Below are 20832 nucleotides of genomic sequence, written 5' to 3'. Positions count from 1 at the left end.
TGCCTCCTCCCGACTGCCTTCCATTTTTGATAACATTTATCTTCATTGTTACAGCGGCCACTTGAGTGTCTGGTCAATATAATGGATAATCTGTGACTCTGGTTAGTAGATAATCGAATGCCACCAGGTAAACAATGCCCCCATCAGGCAGAAAGTGTTATTTTAAGGAGTGGGACTCATGTCCCTGGTTGGCTACTACTCAAAGATATCTCATTAGGTCAGATCAAATTCCCTGCAATAAACTTACAAATACACTGAGTATACCAAACATTAGGAACACCTTACGAATATTAAGTTGCATGGACTCCACAAGGTCGAAAGCGTTCCATGGGGATGCTGTCCCATGTTGACTCCAAAGCTTCCCAAAGTTGTGTCAAATTGGCTGGATGTCCTTTGGGTGGTGTACCATTCTTGATACACATGGGAAACTGTTGAGGGTGAAAAACACAGCTGTGTTGCAGTTCATGACACAAACCAGTGCGCCTGTCACCTACTACCATACCCCGTTCAAAGGCAGTTCAATATTTTGTCTTGCCCATTCACGCTCTGAATGGCACACAAACACAATCCGTGTCTCAATTGTCTCAAGGCTTAAAAATAATGTATTTACCTGTCTCCTCCCCTTCATCTACACAGACTAAAGTGAATTTAACAAGTGACTTTGCTAAGAGATCATAGCTTTCACCTGGTCAGTCTGTCATGGAAAGCGCAGGTGTTGTTAACGTTTTGTATGCTCAGTGCATAACTACACAGAACCACAGACCAGTGGAAAATGAGAGGCCCATCTCCATATTAAAATGTTTCCCGTTGCACAAGCAACATGCCTCCACTCCACCCTGGCTAAAAGGCTCTGCATGGTCAATCCGATATCTGCAGTGGCCATACAGCATTTACTGTGATGCGGCCTCCACAGAAGTCAGAGCATTCATACTTCATGCGCTTCAGGGAGCTGTCACACGCATCCAATAAATTGGTCTACACCGCACCACTCGTAGTGATTCAGGGCTAATCGCTATAACCATCCAGCTTGCTTGCACAAGCAACTGACCAATCAACCTCTTCTGAGGTGCTCAAGTCCATTACCCAATGCTTGACATAGGAGCTCAGCCAAGATGGAATGATGTAAAAAGCCTGCACCATTTTCCCACCTGCATCTCCATCACGAGTCTACCCACTGCTCCCCAGCAAAATTAGCCTGCATTTAGAATATTGTTTATATGTGTATTTCACACTATGTTGAGGTAAAAGTCAGAGTATAATGCTTGTATGGATGTCAACCCCAATATGTGTTCATGTCATCAATCAAATGCATTAGTTACAGTTAAAAACTACTTTGACTACCACCACCGGTTTCTGTATGCTAGCTATTTTTTATATATATATATATATGATTTTATTTCACCTTTATTTAACCAGGTAGGCTAGTTGAGAACAAGTTCTCATTTACAACTGCGACCTGGCCAAGATAAAGCATAGCAGTGCAACACAAACAACAACACAGAGTTACACATAGAATAAACAAACATACAGTCAATAATAAAATAGAAAAAGTCTATATACAGTGTGTGCAAATGAGGTAGGATAAAGGAGGTAAGGCAATAAATAGGCCATAGTGGCGAAATAATTACAATATAGCAATTAAACACTGGAGTGATAGATGTGCAGAAGATGAGTGTGCAAGTAGAGATACTGGCGTGCAAAGGAGCAAATGAGGTAGTTGGATGGGCTATAGATATGAGTCTCCAGCTTCGGTGATTTTTGCTATGCTGTGCTATGCTACCATCTCATACGAACATGAGTTAGTATTTAGCTGTCTCTTTTTCTAAACCTGAAAAGGGACAACTTCTAAATATATCCAAATCGGATTTTAGTAACCAAATTGTGGCCTGTTACAATAAATCAGCCATGACATATTGGATAAATATCCACTTTGTTAGATCAGATTTGTTGAATGTGCGCCAATCCAGCGTTCTTCTATCCCACGGTCTGCATTCCATTAACCTCTTTACCACATTTATCCCCATTACCTCCCCAACCTCTTTCCAGGAGTTCAAACTAATTTTCATGTCTTCGAAATCCCTACACGAGGTATCATAAAGATGTTTATATTTGTGTTTATACTTGTTCTGATCGCCGCAGTAGAGCAGGAGGAAAACTTCAAGTTCCTCAGTGTACACACCTACGGAGCTGTGAGGGGAACGGCACCTCAGTACCTCCAGGCTCTGATCAGGCCCTACACCCAAATAAGGGCACTGCGTTCATCCACCTCTGGCCTGCTCGCCTCCCTACCACTGAGGAAGTACAGTTCCCGCTCAGCTCAGTCAAAACTGTTCGCTGCTCTGGCTCCCCAATGGTGGAACAAACTCCCTCACGACGCCAGGACAGCGGAGTCAATCACCACCTTCCGGAGACACTTGAAACCCCACCTCTTTAAGGAATACCTAGGATAGGATAAAGTAATCCTTCTCACCCCCCCCCCCCCTTAAAATATTTAGATGCACTATTGTAAAGTGGTTGTTCCACTGGATGTCATAAGGTGAATGCACCAATTTGTAAGTCGCTCTGGATAAGAGCGTCTGCTAAATGACTTAAATGTAAATGTAAATGTACACATCACTGACAATCTGAAATGGTCCACCCACACAGACAGTGTGGTGAATAAGGTACAACAGCGCCTCTTCAACCTCAGGAGGATGAATAAATTTTGCTTGGCACCTAAAACCCTCACAAACTTTTTCATATGCACAATATTGAGAGCACTCTGTCGGGCTGTATCACCACCTGGTACAGAAACTGCACCGCCCACAACTGCATGGCTCTCCAGAGCTTAGGAAGGCCAAAAAGATCATCAAGGACAACAACCACCCGAGCCACTGCCTGTTCACCCCGCTATCGTCCAGAAGGCGAGGTCAGTACAGGTGCATCAAAGCTGGGACCGAGAGACTGAAAAACAGCTTCTATCTGAAGGCCATCAGACTGTTAAATAGCCATCACTAGGCGGCTTCCACACGGTTACGTAACCCTGCACCTTAAGAGGATGCGGCCCCATATACATAGATTTGAAATCACAAGTCACTTTAATAATGTTTACATATTTTTGCTTTACTCATCTCATATGCATATACTGTATTCTATTATACGGTATTTTAGTCTATGCCACACCGACAATGCTCATGCTAATATTTATATATTCCTTAATTCCATTATTTTACTTTTAGGTTGTGTGTATTATTAGATATTACAAATACAATTCGATTTTGTCAACGTTCTCCATGTTTGTTGTCAATTAAGTGAATTTGTGTTTATACAGGATGTACATCCCCACACCTATCGTCAACCAATCATGTCAATGCGGAGCTATGCGGAGCTCTCCGCATTGTTAAAGCCAATTTATACTTGATCTGGAGGAGGGTGTGATGCAATTGCAGAGTCTCCTGAGGCACTACTGCATTGCCGCAATTGCAGAGCCTACAGAGGCACAACTGCATCGCTGTACGTCTCCCAAATGTTGTAACAATGTGGAGGGCTCTATATAGCCTATATAAACACAAATGTTGCTTCCTTGACAACAGCCCCAGTGCTACTGCACGAAGCGCAAGAAGTATGAATGCCCTGAATTCTGCAGAGGCCGTATCACTATAAATGCTGCACGGCCAATGCAGACCTCAGGTTGATCATGCAGCGCGTTTTTACAACATTTGGGAGGCGCAAGGCATCACCATACAGAGCTTGATTTGGCATCTGCAAGACAAGGCTCTGCAATTGAGTCACACCCTCCGGATCGCATTGCTAGATCAAGCATAAAAGGCTCTGCATGGTCAATCCAACATCTGCAGTGGCTATACAGCATTTACTATGATGCGGCCTTCACAGAAGTTTGATCATTCATACTTCTTGCACTTAGCGGAGCACAGCTGTTATGAAGGAAGTTGTCAGGGAAGTGACTTTGTTTATACAGGACCTCCCGCACCCACCTACAGTCAACCAATCATGTCAATGCGGAGCTCTCCACATTATTACAACACTTGGGAGGCGCAAGGCGATGCGTTGCGGAGCTCGATTTGGCCTCTGCAAGCCTCCAGATGATCCACAATAGCATCAAACACCATATGGAGCCTCAAGATCGCATAAATTGGCTTTAAATTCATTTTTTTACAGAGCGTCTTTGCAATCTGCACTTAACGCAAGTAATATCACCACACCGGCACCCAACATGAGTACAGGCACCTATTTCACCTTTTTTTTGTAATCAAGCACTGATTTCAACTATAGGATTAGGGTTAGTAATTTTATCCTACTCCTCTTTCTTTGACCCAAGGTGCAGGAGCCCGGCTCCAGGTAGCTCCAGCTCAATTCTGAGTGAACCCACAGTGGTTTTCTTTTGCCCCAGGGCTAACGCAAATCATCAAAATCAAATCAAATGTATTTATATAGCCCTTCTTACAGCAGATGATATCTCCAAGTGCTGTACAGAAACACAGCCTAAAATCCCAAACAGCAACCAATGCACGGTGGCTAGGAAAAACTCCCAAGAAAGAACTGCAAGAACTGACCTATTAATTCAAGGAGCGACAGTGACACCCCGTGGTAGACATTTTTCTTAATTTCTCCTGGATGGAAATCTACCTCCTATCTTTTTTCACCTCCGCCATATTTTCCCCTTTCCACTATCATGATTCAAACTATATAATAAATAGAGTAGTTGCGTGGAATACAGAGGGGAGAAAATTATGGCTGTGGGGCAGTATCAGAGGAGCGCACGGACCTGTTCATTGCTACGCTACCCCCATGTGTGGCTACCACATTGGGCATAATTAAAAGCGGGGGAAATCAACGGTTTCCTGATTATTAAAGTGGCATGGATATCATCAAATTAGTTGGTAAATAAAAAAATATAGACCTGTCCTCCACTGGTCGAGGGGTTCTGCCCAACTACGCACGTGCTTCTTCTGGAGCCGCAGTCACATGACATTACTTCCTGGATCACATTTGTTTGTGCAGCGGCCAAAAACATGTTTTATTTTTATTGCAGGCAATAACAAGCGGAATCTTCCAGCAAAATATGACTGAAGGAGAAACGGCGTTAAATAAAATACAAGGATATAGCTAGACAAGTCAATTAAATCAATAGATGTACATTTTCGCCAATATCTTGACAGATTGCGGTAACGTCTTCCGTCGATAACAGATACATATCCTGGCTATCGTTATCTATGTCGTTATTTGCTTGCTAGCTGGTTGCATGTGTGTTATATTTGGCGATAAATCTATAACTTAAATATATAAACAACTGGCTAGCTAGACAATGACAACCCGATACAGATATAATATATAACCGTTTTTTTTTTTTTTTTGCTAGGAAGCTACTGTAGCTTGCTACTTGTAAGCGAACCAAGACCGCAGAATATAGCTAACGTTAGCTAGACAGTATCCGAAATAACGGGAAACCGGTTGTTAGCAAACTGTTGTTTCAGTAGAAAGGTTTTCTATTTGAACTAAGCAGGACATACAGAATTGCTGTAAAGAAAAATGTCAAAATACACAAGTTTTCCGGAACCAGGCGACGACCACAACCCTTTCCAGGTGATATGATATATGGGATCGTAAAATACTGTACTCAGCTACTGTTATTGTATTCATTTTTTCAGCTAACGTTACAATGTTGGTGAAAAATGCATGATGTTTCGCCTGTTGCACTGTAACAGACGTGATGTTACTCATTACATGTGATGTTGCTGCTTTCTCCATGCTCTAACACAGGCTATTCTAATGATATATCTAGTAGCTGAAAAGGTGTTTGTGTACAAAGGGCTCATTGAATGAAATGGAACATATTGATACTTACGTGGTCAAGGCTATGTACCAAATGGGCCCCTATTCCCTAGTAGAGCACTATTTTGATTCTACGGTTCAATGTAGTGCACCATATAGGGCCATTTAGGACGTCACCTATATAATTAGAAATTATAATTAAATATTAATATATGAATAGTAATAGGATCTCTGGCATTTATTTTATGATGTTTTGTTAGTGATGTTTATCTTGTCTGTATGTCAGGACCCTGCAGTGACTCAACACAGCAGCAACACTGAGTATGCCACACTGGATCTTTACAACCCATTTGACAATAAAAATGGGGTAAGAGATGTGTAGTTAGCTTTGTGTTTGTGTCAGAATATGAATGCTTTGGAGATTCAGTATATGCAGTAATAGTAATGCAGTATGGTGATAGCATACAGGAGTATATAGGCTAGCTGTGTGGCATCTTTCCGCATAGATGTGCTTTGGCAGAGTAGCAGGAATGCCTCTACATTTCAAACAATTGGACATGGTAACATGCCACGATGCTCCACTCCCATACAGAGTTGTTTGGACATATGCTCTATAGCCACTCTTTGCTTGTGGTCATTATAAATGTTATTGGTAATGATATAGGTTGATTTCTTGTTGTAATCCACTCTCTAGCCCCCACCACCAGCCTATGCAGCAACTGCACCATCCGCCCCCCAACCTGTTGTTCCTGCAACAACCCCACCCAGCAGGACTACACCCACAGAGCCCCGCAACTATGGCACCTCCTTCACCCCCCAGGTACTTGTTCCATATGTATTAGACAATTATCAGGAGTAACCTGTGCAGGTTATAGAATTAACTTCATACAGCTAGAAATAATACTCATAGACAAGCAACTCATATTTCTGTATGATAATTACATTTCCTGATGTTTATTTACTAGCTTGACATGGAGCACCTGAACTTATCAGACTAATTTCTAAGAAATCAAGTTCAACTTCTGTATTTCTACTACATGGAGCTATATTCAGCTCTACCTTAGAGCCTGACGTTTTCCTTCTCTCTCTCTCTTTAGCAGACCGCGGTCAACGCCACCACAGCAGAGCTCCTGAGGAAGCAGGAAGAGCTTGAGAAGAAAGCCCGCGAGCTGGAGAGGAGGGAGAGGGAGTTGGACTCACACGCCCTCGGCCCTGGAGCCAGTAAGAGAGGGAGATGGTGTTCGTGATGATGATGATAGAGATAGAGATTGGTTTGAGAGAAAAAAAAGTGGATCCATGAGTCTGATATGAAATGATTGATGGGTGGGGGGAGGGTGTTAATAAAGGAAGGATTGGATTACTTTATACTGGTTCCTAACTGCACATGTCTCATTGGGAAACAAAGATTGCTCCCATTGTTGAATCATTTTACGTAACACTCTCTTCCCCCATCTCTCTGTCAGCTCGTCAGAATAACTGGCCTCCCCTGCCCACTTTCTGCCCTGTGGGACCATGCTTCTACCAAGACATCAACATGGAGATCAGCCAGAGCTTCCAACACACTGTCTCCATCATGTATTACTACTGGATGTGTAAGTTTCCCTGTCTGTGCCTGGCTGTCTGTCTGGTGAAGGCATCTGTAACACTTCCATGCAAAAATAATGCTTAGATTAAATGTTTTATGACAATGTTAAGCACTTTAAGAATGTTACCTAATACTTAATGACACTATTAAAACGTAGAGATTTCTCAAATGAATTTACACCAATTTGGAAGTGATACATTAATCACAAGGTGTACCTGTGTGCGTTCAGTGTACCAATGTAACTCTTTATCCCTTTCCCTTCCAATGCAACTCTAAAGTGCTCTAGTATCCAAACTACAGTTCTGACCTCCCTATCTTTCTCTTCTTATTTTGCCTACATACCTATCCATCCCTTCATCTCTGGTCTGCATCTCTGTCACCTACCCTCTCATTTCTCTTTACCCCCTTTTCTCATCCTTCTCCCCTTCACTTTCTTTCTCCCCATCACTTTTCATGCTCTCATTCACTCCCCTCTCTCACTCCCTCACTTCACCCATCCTACACTCTTCCTTTTGTCTTCTTTCTCTCCCCCTCTCCTAGTCACAGCCTGCACACTGGCGTTTAACTTAATTTCCTGCCTGAGTCTGTTCTGTGTGGAGCCTTCTGGTGGTGTTGGGCTGGGCCTGGCCATCCTCTGGGTCCTCCTTTTCACCCCCTGCTCCTTTGTCTGCTGGTACAGGCCTGTGTACAAAGCCTTCAGGTGCGTACTATTGCACATTTCCAATTTAGGGGCTTGTCATTACAAAACAGACATGATATATTTAGGTTCCCTCTTGATATCTTGTTACAGTGAACCTATGAATGCATTTTTTTCTTTCAGGAGTGACAGCTCCTTCAACTTCTTCGCCTTCTTCTTCATTTTTTTCGTCCAAGTGATCTTCTACGTCATCATGACCATTGGCATTCCTGGTTGGGGTTTCAGGTATGTGCCACAAACAAGCCAACCATATTACAATTACTATATCTTTACTGTATTACATCTCCTATACAGTACATTCCTCATACACCTATCCTTCACACTCCCCCTTTCTCTATTTGTCTTCTTTCTTTGTGACTGTCTCTCTGTCCTTCCCTCCCTGTCTCTGTTCCACTCAGTGGCTGGATTGTGAGTCTGGCTGCTCTGAAGACTAGCGTGCCTGTTGGTGTGATCATGATGCTCAATGCCATCCTATTCACTGCCCAGGCTGCCATGGGGGTCGTCTTGCTCAAGCGGGTAAACCTGAAATGAAGGCGAGGGAGGGGAATTTAGACAGTTTTAACCAGACTAAAGGGTATTGTATGCTAGGGCAAATCAGGACAGTGTGGAATAATTACAGTAGGTAGACAATGGCTTGGAATTAGGTACAACATGGGGGAGCAAGGAAAAGGATGAGGGTAAAAAGGCTACAACATATACATCTAGCTTCTCATATCTTTTTCATCTTGACCCAGTATGTATGTCAATAAACATTTTAGAATTGTCCACAGAACTTAGAGTAATTGTTTTGAATTTTAAGAGTATTATTTACAGTATTGTTTTAAGATTGATGGCGAGTAGTGTGTTGAGGTATGGGCAATTCCACGGCAACAGTGATACTGAGACTACGATTCTTCACTCTAAAAAGGAATTTCAAACAAAAAACAATGATTGCAAAGTTAAACAAACCATGGAACTATATGCACTAGGACTACTTTTAACAATTTCCACTGAATAAAACACTGTGTAGATGCAAAGTTTGGTAACAATATAGCTGTTTGTGCCGTCATTCTGTTACCAAACTTTGCATCTGCGCTGTTCTTGTAAAATGTGGAAATTGTTAAAGTAGTCCTTGTTCATAGTATGGGTTGTTTAACTTTGCAATCATTGTCTTTTGTTTGACATACATATTAAAGGGTTAAACTGAGTCTCAGTGTCACTCTGTTACTGTGGAATTGCCCATATGTATCATGTATTAAAGCCTGTCTTCCTCTCCCCTCCAGGTCCACTCTCTGTACAGGCAGACCGGTGCTAGCTTCGTGAAGGCTCAGGCTGAGTTTGCCACTGGAGTGATGTCCAATCAAGCTGTACGCCAGGCAGCTGCCAACGCCACTGCTTCTGCAGCTCAGGGGGCCTTTACTGGTGCAGCTCGGTAGAGAGAGGGAAGGCAAGCAAGTAGGACAAGGGAGCTAGTAGAGAGCGAGAGAGGGGTAGGTACAGTATGTATGAGGGTGTATAGTACAAAAGAAGTAGGCAAGACTCAGGTGTTTTGATAAATTGTTTTGTCAAAGTAGGTGAAAGGTGTGGGACTTGAGTTTGTGATGGATGCACAGAAGTGATGCTCCATATTTAACAGCCGAACGGTTCAATTATCTGTGGCCAATGCTATTATGGTTGCTAACGTGAGCTCTAAAAAGTCAATTGTCTTGATATCCCAAATGAGAATGCCTACCTATTTACACATACTATCTTTGCCAAAATCACAACTGTAAATGAGAAAAACACTATGTTTTGGGTTGTAATATTATTGCTATTATTATATTATGTTGATGCTGTATTTGGTTGTCATGGTCGCCATTGTTCTTTCTTGGTTTTAATAAAGTTGATATGCTCAATATTTTCTACTTCCCTTTGGTCACTTCACCAATATCATTAGTCGTGTCTGCAGCCTAACCTAAAATAGTGTATGTGTAGGCCTATTACGTCTAAGACTAATAAAGGCAGAGCGGGTTTTTCAGTGTTGTATATAATGTAGAGTTTCTGAAAACCTCTTCAATGGACTGATAAAGATGTACTTTAGTCTTCCCTACAAACTCCTGTGAAACTACATCAATGATGCATTTCTTGCTTTTAGTCACCACTTCTGTTATTTCTGTAACTTGTTTAATATACCCAGCAAAAATATAAACATGTTTCTTGAGCTGAAATAAAAGATTCCAGATATGTTCCATTCGCACAAAAATATTATTTCTCTCAAATGTGCACATTTGTTTACATCCCTGTAAGTGAGCATTTCTCCTTTGCCAGACACCATCCACCTGACAGGTGTGGCATATCAAGAAGCTGATTACACAGCATGATCATTACATAGGTGTTCCTTGTGGTGGGGAAAAAAAGCCACTCTAAAATGTGCAGTTTTGTCATGTAACACAATGCCACAGATGTCTCCCAGTTTTGAAGGAGTGTGCAATTGGCATGTTGACTGCAGGAATGTCCACCAGGGCTGTTGCCACAAAATCTAATGTTAATTTCTCTACCATAAACTGCATCCAATGTCATTTTAGAGATTTTGGCAGTACGTCCAACCTGGCCACTCAACAGCAGACCACGTGTAACCACGCCAGCCCTGGACCTCCACATCCGGCTTCTTCTTGGACTGTGACCAGCCACCCGGACAGCTGATGAAACTGGGTTTGCACAACCAAAGAATTTCTGCACAAACGGTCAGAAACCGTCTCATGGAAGCTCATCTGTGTGCTCGTCTTCCTCATCAGGGTTTTGACTTAAGTTGGTTACTATGCGGAACTGTAGTTAAGTGGGCAAATGCTGATCTTCGATAGCCACTGGCATGCTGGAGAAGTGTGCTCTTCACGGCTTAATCCTGGTTTCACCTGTACCGGACAGATGTCAGACAGCGTGTATGGTGTCATTTGGGCGACGCTGTGAACAGTGCCCTGTGGGGTCATGGTATCGGCAGTTATAAGCTACGGACAACGAACACAATTGCATTTTATCAATGGCAATTTGAATGCAGATACCATGATGAGATCCTGAGACCCATTGTCCTGCCATTCATCCGCCGACCGTCACCTCATGTAGCAAGAATCTGTACACAATTCTTGGAAGCTGAAAAAGTAACATTTCTTCCATGAAGAAATCACCAGACATGTCATCCGTTGAGCATGTTAGGGATGCTCTGAATCAACGTGTACTACAACGTATTCCAGTTCCCGCCAATATCCAGCAACTTTGAACAGCCATTGAAGAGGAGTGGAACAAAATTCCACAGGCCACAAACAGCCTGATGAACTCTATTCAATGGAGATGTCTTGCTGCATGAGGCAAATGGTGGTCACCAGATACTGACTGGTTTTCTGATCCATGCCCCTACCTTTTCTTAAAGGTATACATATCTGTATTCCCGGTCATGTGAATTCCATAGATTAGGCCCTAATTTATTCATTTTAATTAACTGATTTTCTTATTAACTGTAACTCAGTCAAATCTTTTAAATTGTTGCATGTTGCATTTATTTTTGTTCAGAGTACTTTAAGGGCCAGTTTACCTGAAACCAAATCCTGGACTAAAAAGCATGCTCAATGGACAATCTCCATTGAAATCTTTTTTTTAGTCCACGACTACTAAACTTCAACTGTGACCGTTAAAAACAGTTTTTATTTTACCAGTATATTCTGTTGTTTTGGATAGTCTCATTGGTTGAGATGGCTTCAGCTATTTCTTTCGAGAATCAGTCTTGTGGTCATTGGTGCAACAAGTGAAATCGGTTCTGTATTAGAGCAGTTAACATGTCGTGTTTATTGGCACACTTTTTGGGTTGTAAATGTTGACGGGACCCTTAGCCCTATGTATAACCTAGGTTATTGCAACATTGGTTCGAAGATAGCTGCAATAATCTCAAATAAACAACACTTGGTTGAAATTTGAGCAGTATACATTTGATATGTATCACCTCAGGGAAATAAAATAAGATTGGAGCAGTCAGAACAATATGTTCACTAGCAAATGTTAATTTGGGAAAATATCTTGAACAAATGGTAGCCTATAATAAAAAATAAACTATCCTATGGACTGGACTGACATGACCCTTCTGACAAATGTCCCTACGCCTTCCGTCGGCTTGAGCTACCATACAGACGTCAGTGACTGTATGCTACCGTGAAGATGGCGGAGGCTGCGGCGGCACCACAAAACCGTTTTTTCTGTCACTGTTGTAAAGGTGAAATCGACCCTAAACTCCCGGTGAGTTGACAGAAGTGATTTTCTTCCTTCCTTTCCCGTCCGGTCCTGGACCGACGTTTCTGTATCAGTATTAGCTAGCAACGCCTCCCGATATACATTCTAAGAAAATAAACATGTTGTATCTGAAACTGAATGTGATTGATAGAATATTGTCATTACTAAAATACAACGTTATAAGTGTTGTTGCATGGAGTGCGCGCCTTTAGATAGATTGGTTGTTGCGAAGAAATCTGGTGATCCAAGTTTTGGGTTTGCTTCGTTGCCATATTTAGAAGCACTACTGTGTCACCAGCTCGTAGTCGCAAGTGTCAACTGCAAGTGAAAAACATTATTGCCGCGTTCAAGTAATAGTCGGAAATATGAAACTCGGAAATTTCCAAGTAGCCTTCTGGTTGAACTCAGCTCGTGTAGGCTACTACAAACCGTTAGCAAGTCTGATATTTCTAAGTTTTCTAGTTCCGACTAGCATGTGAACGCGACATTTGCATGGAAGAGGATGGTGCTGTGGCAGGCAGGGTGTCTTTTTTCGGCACACCACCAGGCGCACCAGCGCGTTTGTCGAGCAGCTGACACAGTGTTTTTTTTTTACATTGACATGAACGCGCATCTTGACGTAGTGCATTTGATACCGCCAAGTGTGTTCCTTTTTGTATTCTCATGTTGTGTAAGGGACACAACTTTCACTGGGGATGGGGACATGTCCCCCCCAAATTCTGAAATTGCATTTTTGCCCACCCAGTTTTATTATTAGAATGTGATACAAAACGTGACAATGGTGTGCTTTAGTACCATGCGGACGCCCCTGAGCGACTGGATAAAGAATGTATAATAATTATTATGCCCTCCCCACTTCTAAAACCAAAGTTGCACCCCTGTGTTATGTCATCATGATTTGAAATAAATAAAATATTGAATCAAATGTTATTGGTCACATACACATATTTAGCAGATGTTATTGCAGGTGTAGTGATCCAACAATGCAGTAGTATCTAAAAATGCTTCACAACAATACACACAAATCTAAAAGTCAAATAATGTAATTAATAAATAAATAAACATTAGAGCGAGCAATGTCGAAGTGGCATTGACTAAAATACAGTAGAATAGAAATCAGAAAATAAACATGAGATGAGCAAAGCAGTATGTACACATTATTTGAACATTATTAAAGTGACCAGTGTTCCATTATTAAAGTGGCCAGTGATTCCAAGTCTATAGCTATATAAGTATATATATATATAAATATATAGGGGAAATTGCATTTTTTTCTCTCAAGGAATTCACATGCCCCAGGTGTGAGTCCGATTTCATTGAGGAGGTGACAGAAGACTCCAGGTAAAGTGTTCAAATCTGTGCTGTTTGTTAGCGTGCTGTGTTCTGCTTATAGGGGCCTATAGTATAGGGGCCTATACTGGACTTGCAATATCGTACTATTTTAGGTACAGTATTATGTGCAATTTCAGTTTCTGATATATCTGATATAATAATATACAGTACATTAGACTTATTAAATGAAAATAGTTTTACTTTAAAAAATATTGTATTTGCATTTCTCTTAATGTATTAATTTCCAATAATTGAAATATCTTTGTCTTTCAGTCTCTTGGAGAACAGCAGCACTGCAGAGGCCAATGATGATGCAGGCACACTCTTTTCAGAGGTACATTTACATTTGAGTCATTTAGCAGACGCTCTTATCCAGAGCGACTTACACCTGAATGTCATCCCAAAATCTCTTTGTCTTTTTCTATTCTTTTCCCCTGTCTTCAACTTGAATCTGAATGTACTGGTCTGCTCTCCTTCCTCCAAGCTGTGGCAGCTGTTGTTTATGGAACACTCTGCTCTTCTCTCGGACCCCTCCACCTCTGAGTCTGAGTCTGACCAGAGCCATCTACAGGCTGCCGCAGTGGAGGGAGACGTAGAGGGCCCTTCTGAAGTGCCTGTGGCCTCTGTGGGAGGCACAGATCCTTTAGTGCCTGAACCGGAACGCCCCTCTCGTCCGCCTAGCCAGGGGAGGCGACAGTCCCACACGCCAGCAGTGGAGGGGTTAGTGGAGATGACCAATTACTTATCACTGATCTTGATCTGTCTACAGTTTAACGTCATTACCTTTATCCACTCCACTCAGCTACCTTTCATGGTTTTGCCCCATGCCAAAAGGTCCAGGCAGGTATAGCTGATGGCTTTTATTTCACTTGGACGTCAAGCCACCTTAGTGGCAACGACCACTGATTTTGCAATGTTATCTAGCTCTCCATGTCAGTTTTTAGGAAGCTATTTTCACTCGACTCAAGAGCCTGTATTGATATTGAGACATTGTACTGTTGTATAATAACATCCTATAACATGATTAGACTAATGGTGTTATATATTCAAAGTGGTCCAAAATGAAGTATTTCCCTTCAGTTTATCACAGAATATCATTTCACATATTAATAACAATATATTTCAAACATTATTAAACTATTTGGTCCTAAAAGCTATTATGTTATTTCACTGTAACTACATAATTCTATTACATTATATTGTTATTACAATCAAGTAGGTATTCTCTTTCTACAGGGCCTTCAGAAAGTATTCATTCCCCTTTAATTATTCCCCATTTAAAATGTTTTTAATTTTTAATTTGACCTTTATTTTACTAGGTAAGTCAGTTAAGAACAAATTCTTATTTTCAATGACGGCCTAGGAACAGTGGGTTAACTGCCTGTTCAGGGGCAGAACGACAGATTTGTACCTTGTCAGCTCGGGGATTCGAACTTGCAACCTTTCGGTTACTAGTCCAACTCTCTAACCACTAGGCTACCCTGATGTGTTACAGCCTGAATTCAAAATGGATTAAATATAGATTTTTTTTCTCACCCATCTTAACACAAAACCCATCAGTGAAAACATGTTTTTAGAAATGTTTGCAATTGTAATGAAATACAGAAATATTGTATCTCATTTATATAGGTATTCACACCCCTGCCAATACATGTTAGAATCACCTTTGGCAGCGATTACATCTGTGAGCCTTTCTGTGTAAGTCTCTAAGACTTATTTGCACATTATTATTTTTTAAATTTTCAAGCTCTGTCAAGTTGGTTGTGGATCATTGCTGGGCAGCCATTTTCAAGTCTTACCATACAGTTTCAAGCCGATTTGAATAAAAATGACAACTAGGCCACTCAGAAACATTCAATGTCGTCTTGGTAAGCAACTCCAGTCTATATTTGACCTTGTGTTTTAGGTTATTACCCTGCTGAAAGGTGAATTTGTCTCCCATTGTCTGAACCAGGTTTTCCTCTAGGAATTTGCTTGTGCTTAGCTCTATTTTTATTTAAAAACAACTCCCTAGTCCTTGATAACGTGACGCAGGCACCTCCAATATTGAAAATATGAAGACTGGTGCTCAGTGATGTATTAGATTTGTACAGAGGTGAGGTAGTTATTAAAAAATAATGTCAAACTATTATTGCACACATAGTGAGTCCATGTAACTTATGTGACTTGTTAAGCACATTTTTACACCTGAGCTTATTTAGGCTTGCCATAACAAAGGGGTTGAATACTTATTGAGTCAAGACATTTCATCTTTTCATTTTAAAATAATTTAATAAAAACATAATTCCACTTTGACATTATGGGGTATTGTCTGTAGGCCAGTGACACAATCTCAATTTAATCCATTTTAAATTCAGTCTGTAACACAAAATATGGAAAATATCTTGGGGTGTTAATACTTTCTTAAGGCACTGTATGTGCAAAATAGATTGAATCTCTCTGCCTATTTCTTTAGTATTGTGCAGCAGTTTTTGGCTGGTCTGTTTGCCAACAATGGAAATCCAAGCATCGCACCAGCTGCACTGTAAATAAGTATTTTTTAAATCTCATAATTATTATTTTAATTACTTTGACTCTTTCAAGGCATGTTAAGCATCTCTCTCTCTCTCTCTCTGTCTATCTCTCACTCACTCACTCTCAGGTCTGGCATGCTCCATTCAAATCCAGGGGACTATGCCTGGGGTCAGGGAGGTCTAGACGCAGTTATCACAGAGGTCAGTGCTCTAACCAGGCGCAAAATCCATGCTTTATTCATGGCAGCACGCTGAGTCACAATCTGTCTCTGTTTCTTCATTTCTCAATTTCCTCCACTCTAGTTGTTAGGTCAGTTTGAGGGCACAGGTCCACCTCCTGCAGAGAAGGAGATGATCTCATCCCTCCCCACAGTCAACGTCTCTCAAGAACAGACAGGTGTGTTCCAACCAAGCTGCAACACCAAACCCATAGGCTACCACTCACAGCATTTATGGGAATGGAGGTTGTGGATCTTGCTCAGTAGTAGTGTACAGTATACCACCTGCAAAATAGATTCTCAAAATTGTGACAATATTTTGTTTTATTCTGAAAAATAAAAGGTGAGGTGGTCTTTACCCAGATAAGCACCCCATTCAGAAGCCTTTTAGTAGTGCCGGCACTACTAGCCAATGTTCACTCTCTTTATTATAAAATTAACACAATGAATGAACCCCCCTCATGCCTCTTTCTCAGATAGCAGACTGGAGTGTCCAGTATGTAGGGAGGAGTACTCCATGGGAGAGTCTGTCAAACAGCTGCCCTGCCTCCATTATTTCCACAGTGACTGCATAGTGCCATGGCTTGAACTGGTAAGCAGAGGAATGGTTGACTGGTGGAGTTTACAACACCACTGTATTTCATTTGTCATGGAAGGTTAGTGAGTGTGTCACTGGGGTCAAATATACTGTCTTGAGGTAGGGTATTTGGTTATATTGTTCTGGGGGTAATCGTGTGCCACACACAAAGGGGTGGTTTCCTGGACTCAGATTAAGCCTAATCCTGGACTAAAATGCAAGATCAGTGGAAAATCTCCATTGAAAGCACTTTTTAGTCCAGGATAAGGCTTAATTTGTGTCCGGGAAACTGTCCCACAAGTATTAAGACTTGACTTGTAATGTTAAGCATGTTTTGTCACGTCTCACGTTTTTGTATCTCTCCCACAGCACGATACCTGTCCTGTGTGTCGTAAAAGTCTTGACGGCGTCGACCAGAGCATCCAGCCCCCACCAGAACCCCCAGAGACCCTCTCCATCAGGACAGACCCTCAGGAGGAGAGACAGGCTATTTGAGGATTAGGCCTCCCTGTCTGGCATCTCTTCTTCCCTTTACTCCTGAACAAGGCTCATCTCTATCCTCATGCCTCGTCTTTGACCATGCGTTTATTGAAGAGACATATTTCAATTCAACTGTGCCTCATTGTCAAAATTCAACTCTCCTCAAAAATTCACTTCACAATGCATTTACTAGGGAACTTTGTTTGACTTTAGAAAGTTCCAATATGCCTGCAGTATCACCTCACCTGCAAATGGTTCCAACTGTTTTCTGACAAAATGTTATGGATTCGATTTGTCCCTTCGTAGTGGTATTTCTCCCAGTGTTCTGATTGGCTCTCATTTTGTATTCAAACTACATGAACTGACATCCTTGAGCCACAGAGAAGTGACAAATGTGATGAAATGAGATAAATTGGGGGAAATCCTAAAAGGTGAGCTGAACTCACTCTCTTGCGTTGAAGCTCTGGGTTAGATCATTTGCCCACTGTTCTCGCCGACATCTTTGGTTGCATCCCAATAATCTCTCCTTTCTCCTGAAGGGTACACTTGTTCACTTTATGGATTTGAAAGGAAATGACTGGCATATGGAAACTCCTTCCAGTCCATGCATGCTACACCAATCCAATGCTTTCACATTTGTGGGGACTAGTGAACGAGTGCACACTTCCGTAGGAAGCAATTCAAATTCTCCCGTCTCCCGCTTCCTCTTAATCTCACATAGCAGTATTTGTTCATAATGTCCACCTCTTTTTATGGCCCCTATTAAACCCTAATACTTTGTCCTTTACACTATCCACCTCCTTCATGTTCTAACTTTATGCACTTTTCTAATGCATTAGTATTTTGCCTCTTTCAATCATTCTGTTTTTAATACGTACAAGTCACAGCAAAATAATAAATATGTTTTTAGTATTTGACATATTATGATGGGCCTATATATGTATTGGTATGTATATATGATATATGTATATATGTGTATATACATGTAGAGTACCAGTCACACCTCACACCTACAGTACCAGTCACACCTACTCATTTAAGGGTTTTTCTTTATTTGGACTATTTTCTACATTTTAGAATAAAAGTGAAGACATCAAAACTATGAAATAACACATATGTAATTATGTAGTAACCAAGAAGTGTTAAACAAATCCAAATATATTTTAGATTTGACATTCTTCAACGTAGCCACCCTTTTCCTTGATGACAGCTTTGCACACTCTTGGCATTCTCTCAACCAGCTTCATGAGGTAGTCACCTGGAATGCATTTCAATTAACAGGTGTGCCTTGTTAATTTGTAGAACCTTTTTTCCTTCTAAATTGGTGTTTAAGCCAATCAGTTGTGTTGTGACAAGGTAGGGGTGGTATACAGAAGATAGCCCTATTTGGTAAAAGACCAAGTCCATATTATGGCAAGAACAGGTCAAATAAACAAAGAGAAATGACAGTCCATCAGTCCAACTTTGAAAGTTTCAAAAGCTCCAAGTGCAGTCACAAAAACCATCAAGCGCTATGATGAAACTGGCTCTCATGAGGACCGCCACAGGAAAGGAAAACCCAGAGTTACCTCTGCTGCAGAGGATAAGTTCATTAGAGTTACCAGCCTCAGAAATGGCAGCTCAAATAATAGTTTCACGGAGTTCAAGTATCAGACACATCTAAACATCAACTGTTCAGAGGAAACTGCGTTAATCACGCCTTCATGGTTGAATTGCTGCAAAGAAACCACTAGTAAAGGACACGAATAAGAAGAAAAGACTTGCTTGGGCCAAGAAACACAAGCAATGGACATTAAACTGGTGGAAATCTGTCCTTGGTCTGATGAGTTCAAATTTGAAATGATTGGATCCAACCGCCATGTCTTTGTGAAACGCAGAGTAGGTGAATGGATGATCTCCGCATGTGTGGTTCCCACCGTGAAGCATGGAGGAGGAGGTGTGATGGTGTGGGGCTGCTTTACTGGTGACACTGCCTGTGATTTATTTAGAATTCAATGCACAATTAACCACCATGGCTTCCACAGCATTCTGCAGCGATACATCATCCTATCTTGTTTTCACTTAGTTGGACTATCATTTGTTTTTCAACAGGACAATGACCCAACACACCTCCAGGTTGTGTAAGGGCTATTTGACCAAGAAGAAGAGTGATGGAGTGCTGCATCAGATGACCTGGCCTCCACAATCACTTGACTGATCACCAATTGAGATGGTTTGGGATGAGTTGGACCACAGAGTGAAGGTAAAGCATCCAACAAGTGCTCAGCATATGTGGGAACTCCTTCAAGACTGTTGGAAAATCATTCCATGTGAAGCTGGTTGAGATAATGCCAAGAGTGTACAAAGCTATCATCAAGGAAAAGGGTGGCAACTTTGAAGAATCTAAAATATATTTTGCTTTGTTTAACAAGTTTTTGGTTACTACATGATTCCATGTGTTATTTCATAGTTTGGATGTCTTTACTATTATTTTACAATGTAGAAAATAGTAAATAATACGCTGCTCTGGCCCCCCCAATCGTGGAACAAACTCCCTCACGACAGCGGAGTCAATCACCACCTTCCGGAGACACCTGAAACCCCACCTCTTTAAGGAATACCTAGGATAGGATAAGTAATCCTTCTCACCCCCCCCCCCCCCTTTAAGATTTAGATGCATTATTGTAAAGTGACTGTTCTACTGGATGTCATAAGGTGAATGCACCAATTTGTAAGTCGCTCTGGATAAGAGCGTCTGCTAAATGACTTAAATGTAAATGTAAATGAAAACTCTTGAATGAGTAGGTGTGTCCAAACTTTTGACTGGCACTGTATATGTTTGTTAACGAATACATCCGACTGGCAATGAGGTGATAAGATTGAAAATAATAAAAATGGTCAAATTCATAAAGCAGGAGTGAAAAGCAGTGTCATTGAATACCACATGTCCTTCACTCTACCCATTGAGCGGCTAGTCCCAGATAATGTCCCAAATGGCACCTTATTCTCTACACAGTGCACAACTTTTGCTTAGGGTCCATAAAGGCCATCTCCCAGTCCCGCTTATTTTAAGACAAGGACCAATGATATGCAAGAGTTTGCATGATCAAACTAAATTGACAAATTTAAATTGGATTAAACGCTTTCTGAATGTTTAACAAAGGCAACTAGATTATAATTCTAAGTAGACAGATTTACTTCCCGCCTCTAAATTTGAGTCCCACGGGAGTCTAGATGCTTAATTTTGGATAAACATATCCAAGAGTGCACACAAACACTGCCTTTCGTTTTCTCGTGCAAGGTTGTCAATTATGCATAATAATAGGCCAATTAGGCTATATTCCACAGAGACAACATGAAAGTTGAATCTCTTCTTCCAGTTCACGTAGTGCATTGATACGCCGTTGTTGCTGCAGTTCTTCATTTCACTTTCAGAATCAAAAGAC

The 20832-nt window shown here is 41.2% G+C and overlaps 2 protein-coding genes across 4 annotated transcripts; both read left to right on the top strand.

Annotated features, from left to right (window-relative positions):
- The first annotated feature begins 4950 nt into the window (after positions 1–4950).
- LOC124013158 (secretory carrier-associated membrane protein 3-like) lies at positions 4951–9930 on the top strand. Of its 3 annotated transcripts, none has more exons than XM_046327361.1 (9): positions 4951–5583; positions 6059–6139; positions 6467–6592; positions 6873–6993; positions 7236–7364; positions 7898–8057; positions 8178–8279; positions 8453–8570; positions 9317–9930. In XM_046327361.1, the coding sequence occupies exons 1-9, from the start codon at positions 5530–5532 to the stop codon at positions 9467–9469; spliced, it is 1044 nt and encodes a 347-aa protein (XP_046183317.1). In that variant the 5' UTR covers positions 4951–5529; the 3' UTR covers positions 9470–9930. The 3 variants fall into 3 exon arrangements, with proteins under 3 accessions (XP_046183317.1, XP_046183316.1, XP_046183319.1); XM_046327360.1 differs by having other exon boundaries at positions 4952–5583; positions 6870–6993; XM_046327363.1 differs by lacking the exon at positions 6059–6139 and having other exon boundaries at positions 4952–5583; positions 6870–6993.
- A 2209-nt stretch (positions 9931–12139) lies between these two features.
- LOC124012751 (E3 ubiquitin-protein ligase RNF115-like) lies at positions 12140–18324 on the top strand. Its single transcript, XM_046326688.1, has 9 exons — positions 12140–12293; positions 13570–13628; positions 13893–13953; positions 14104–14339; positions 16075–16143; positions 16261–16333; positions 16436–16529; positions 16827–16942; positions 17297–18324. The coding sequence occupies exons 1-9, from the start codon at positions 12216–12218 to the stop codon at positions 17420–17422; spliced, it is 912 nt and encodes a 303-aa protein (XP_046182644.1). The 5' UTR covers positions 12140–12215; the 3' UTR covers positions 17423–18324.
- The last annotated feature ends 2508 nt before the right edge of the window (positions 18325–20832 follow it).

The sequence above is a fragment of the Oncorhynchus gorbuscha genome, linkage group LG24 (assembly GCF_021184085.1).
Source record: "Oncorhynchus gorbuscha isolate QuinsamMale2020 ecotype Even-year linkage group LG24, OgorEven_v1.0, whole genome shotgun sequence".
In the NCBI taxonomy this organism is placed as follows: Eukaryota; Metazoa; Chordata; class Actinopteri; order Salmoniformes; family Salmonidae; genus Oncorhynchus; species Oncorhynchus gorbuscha.
Note: the sequence above shows the minus strand (reverse complement) of the source record. Positions and strands in the feature narration are given on the sequence as shown.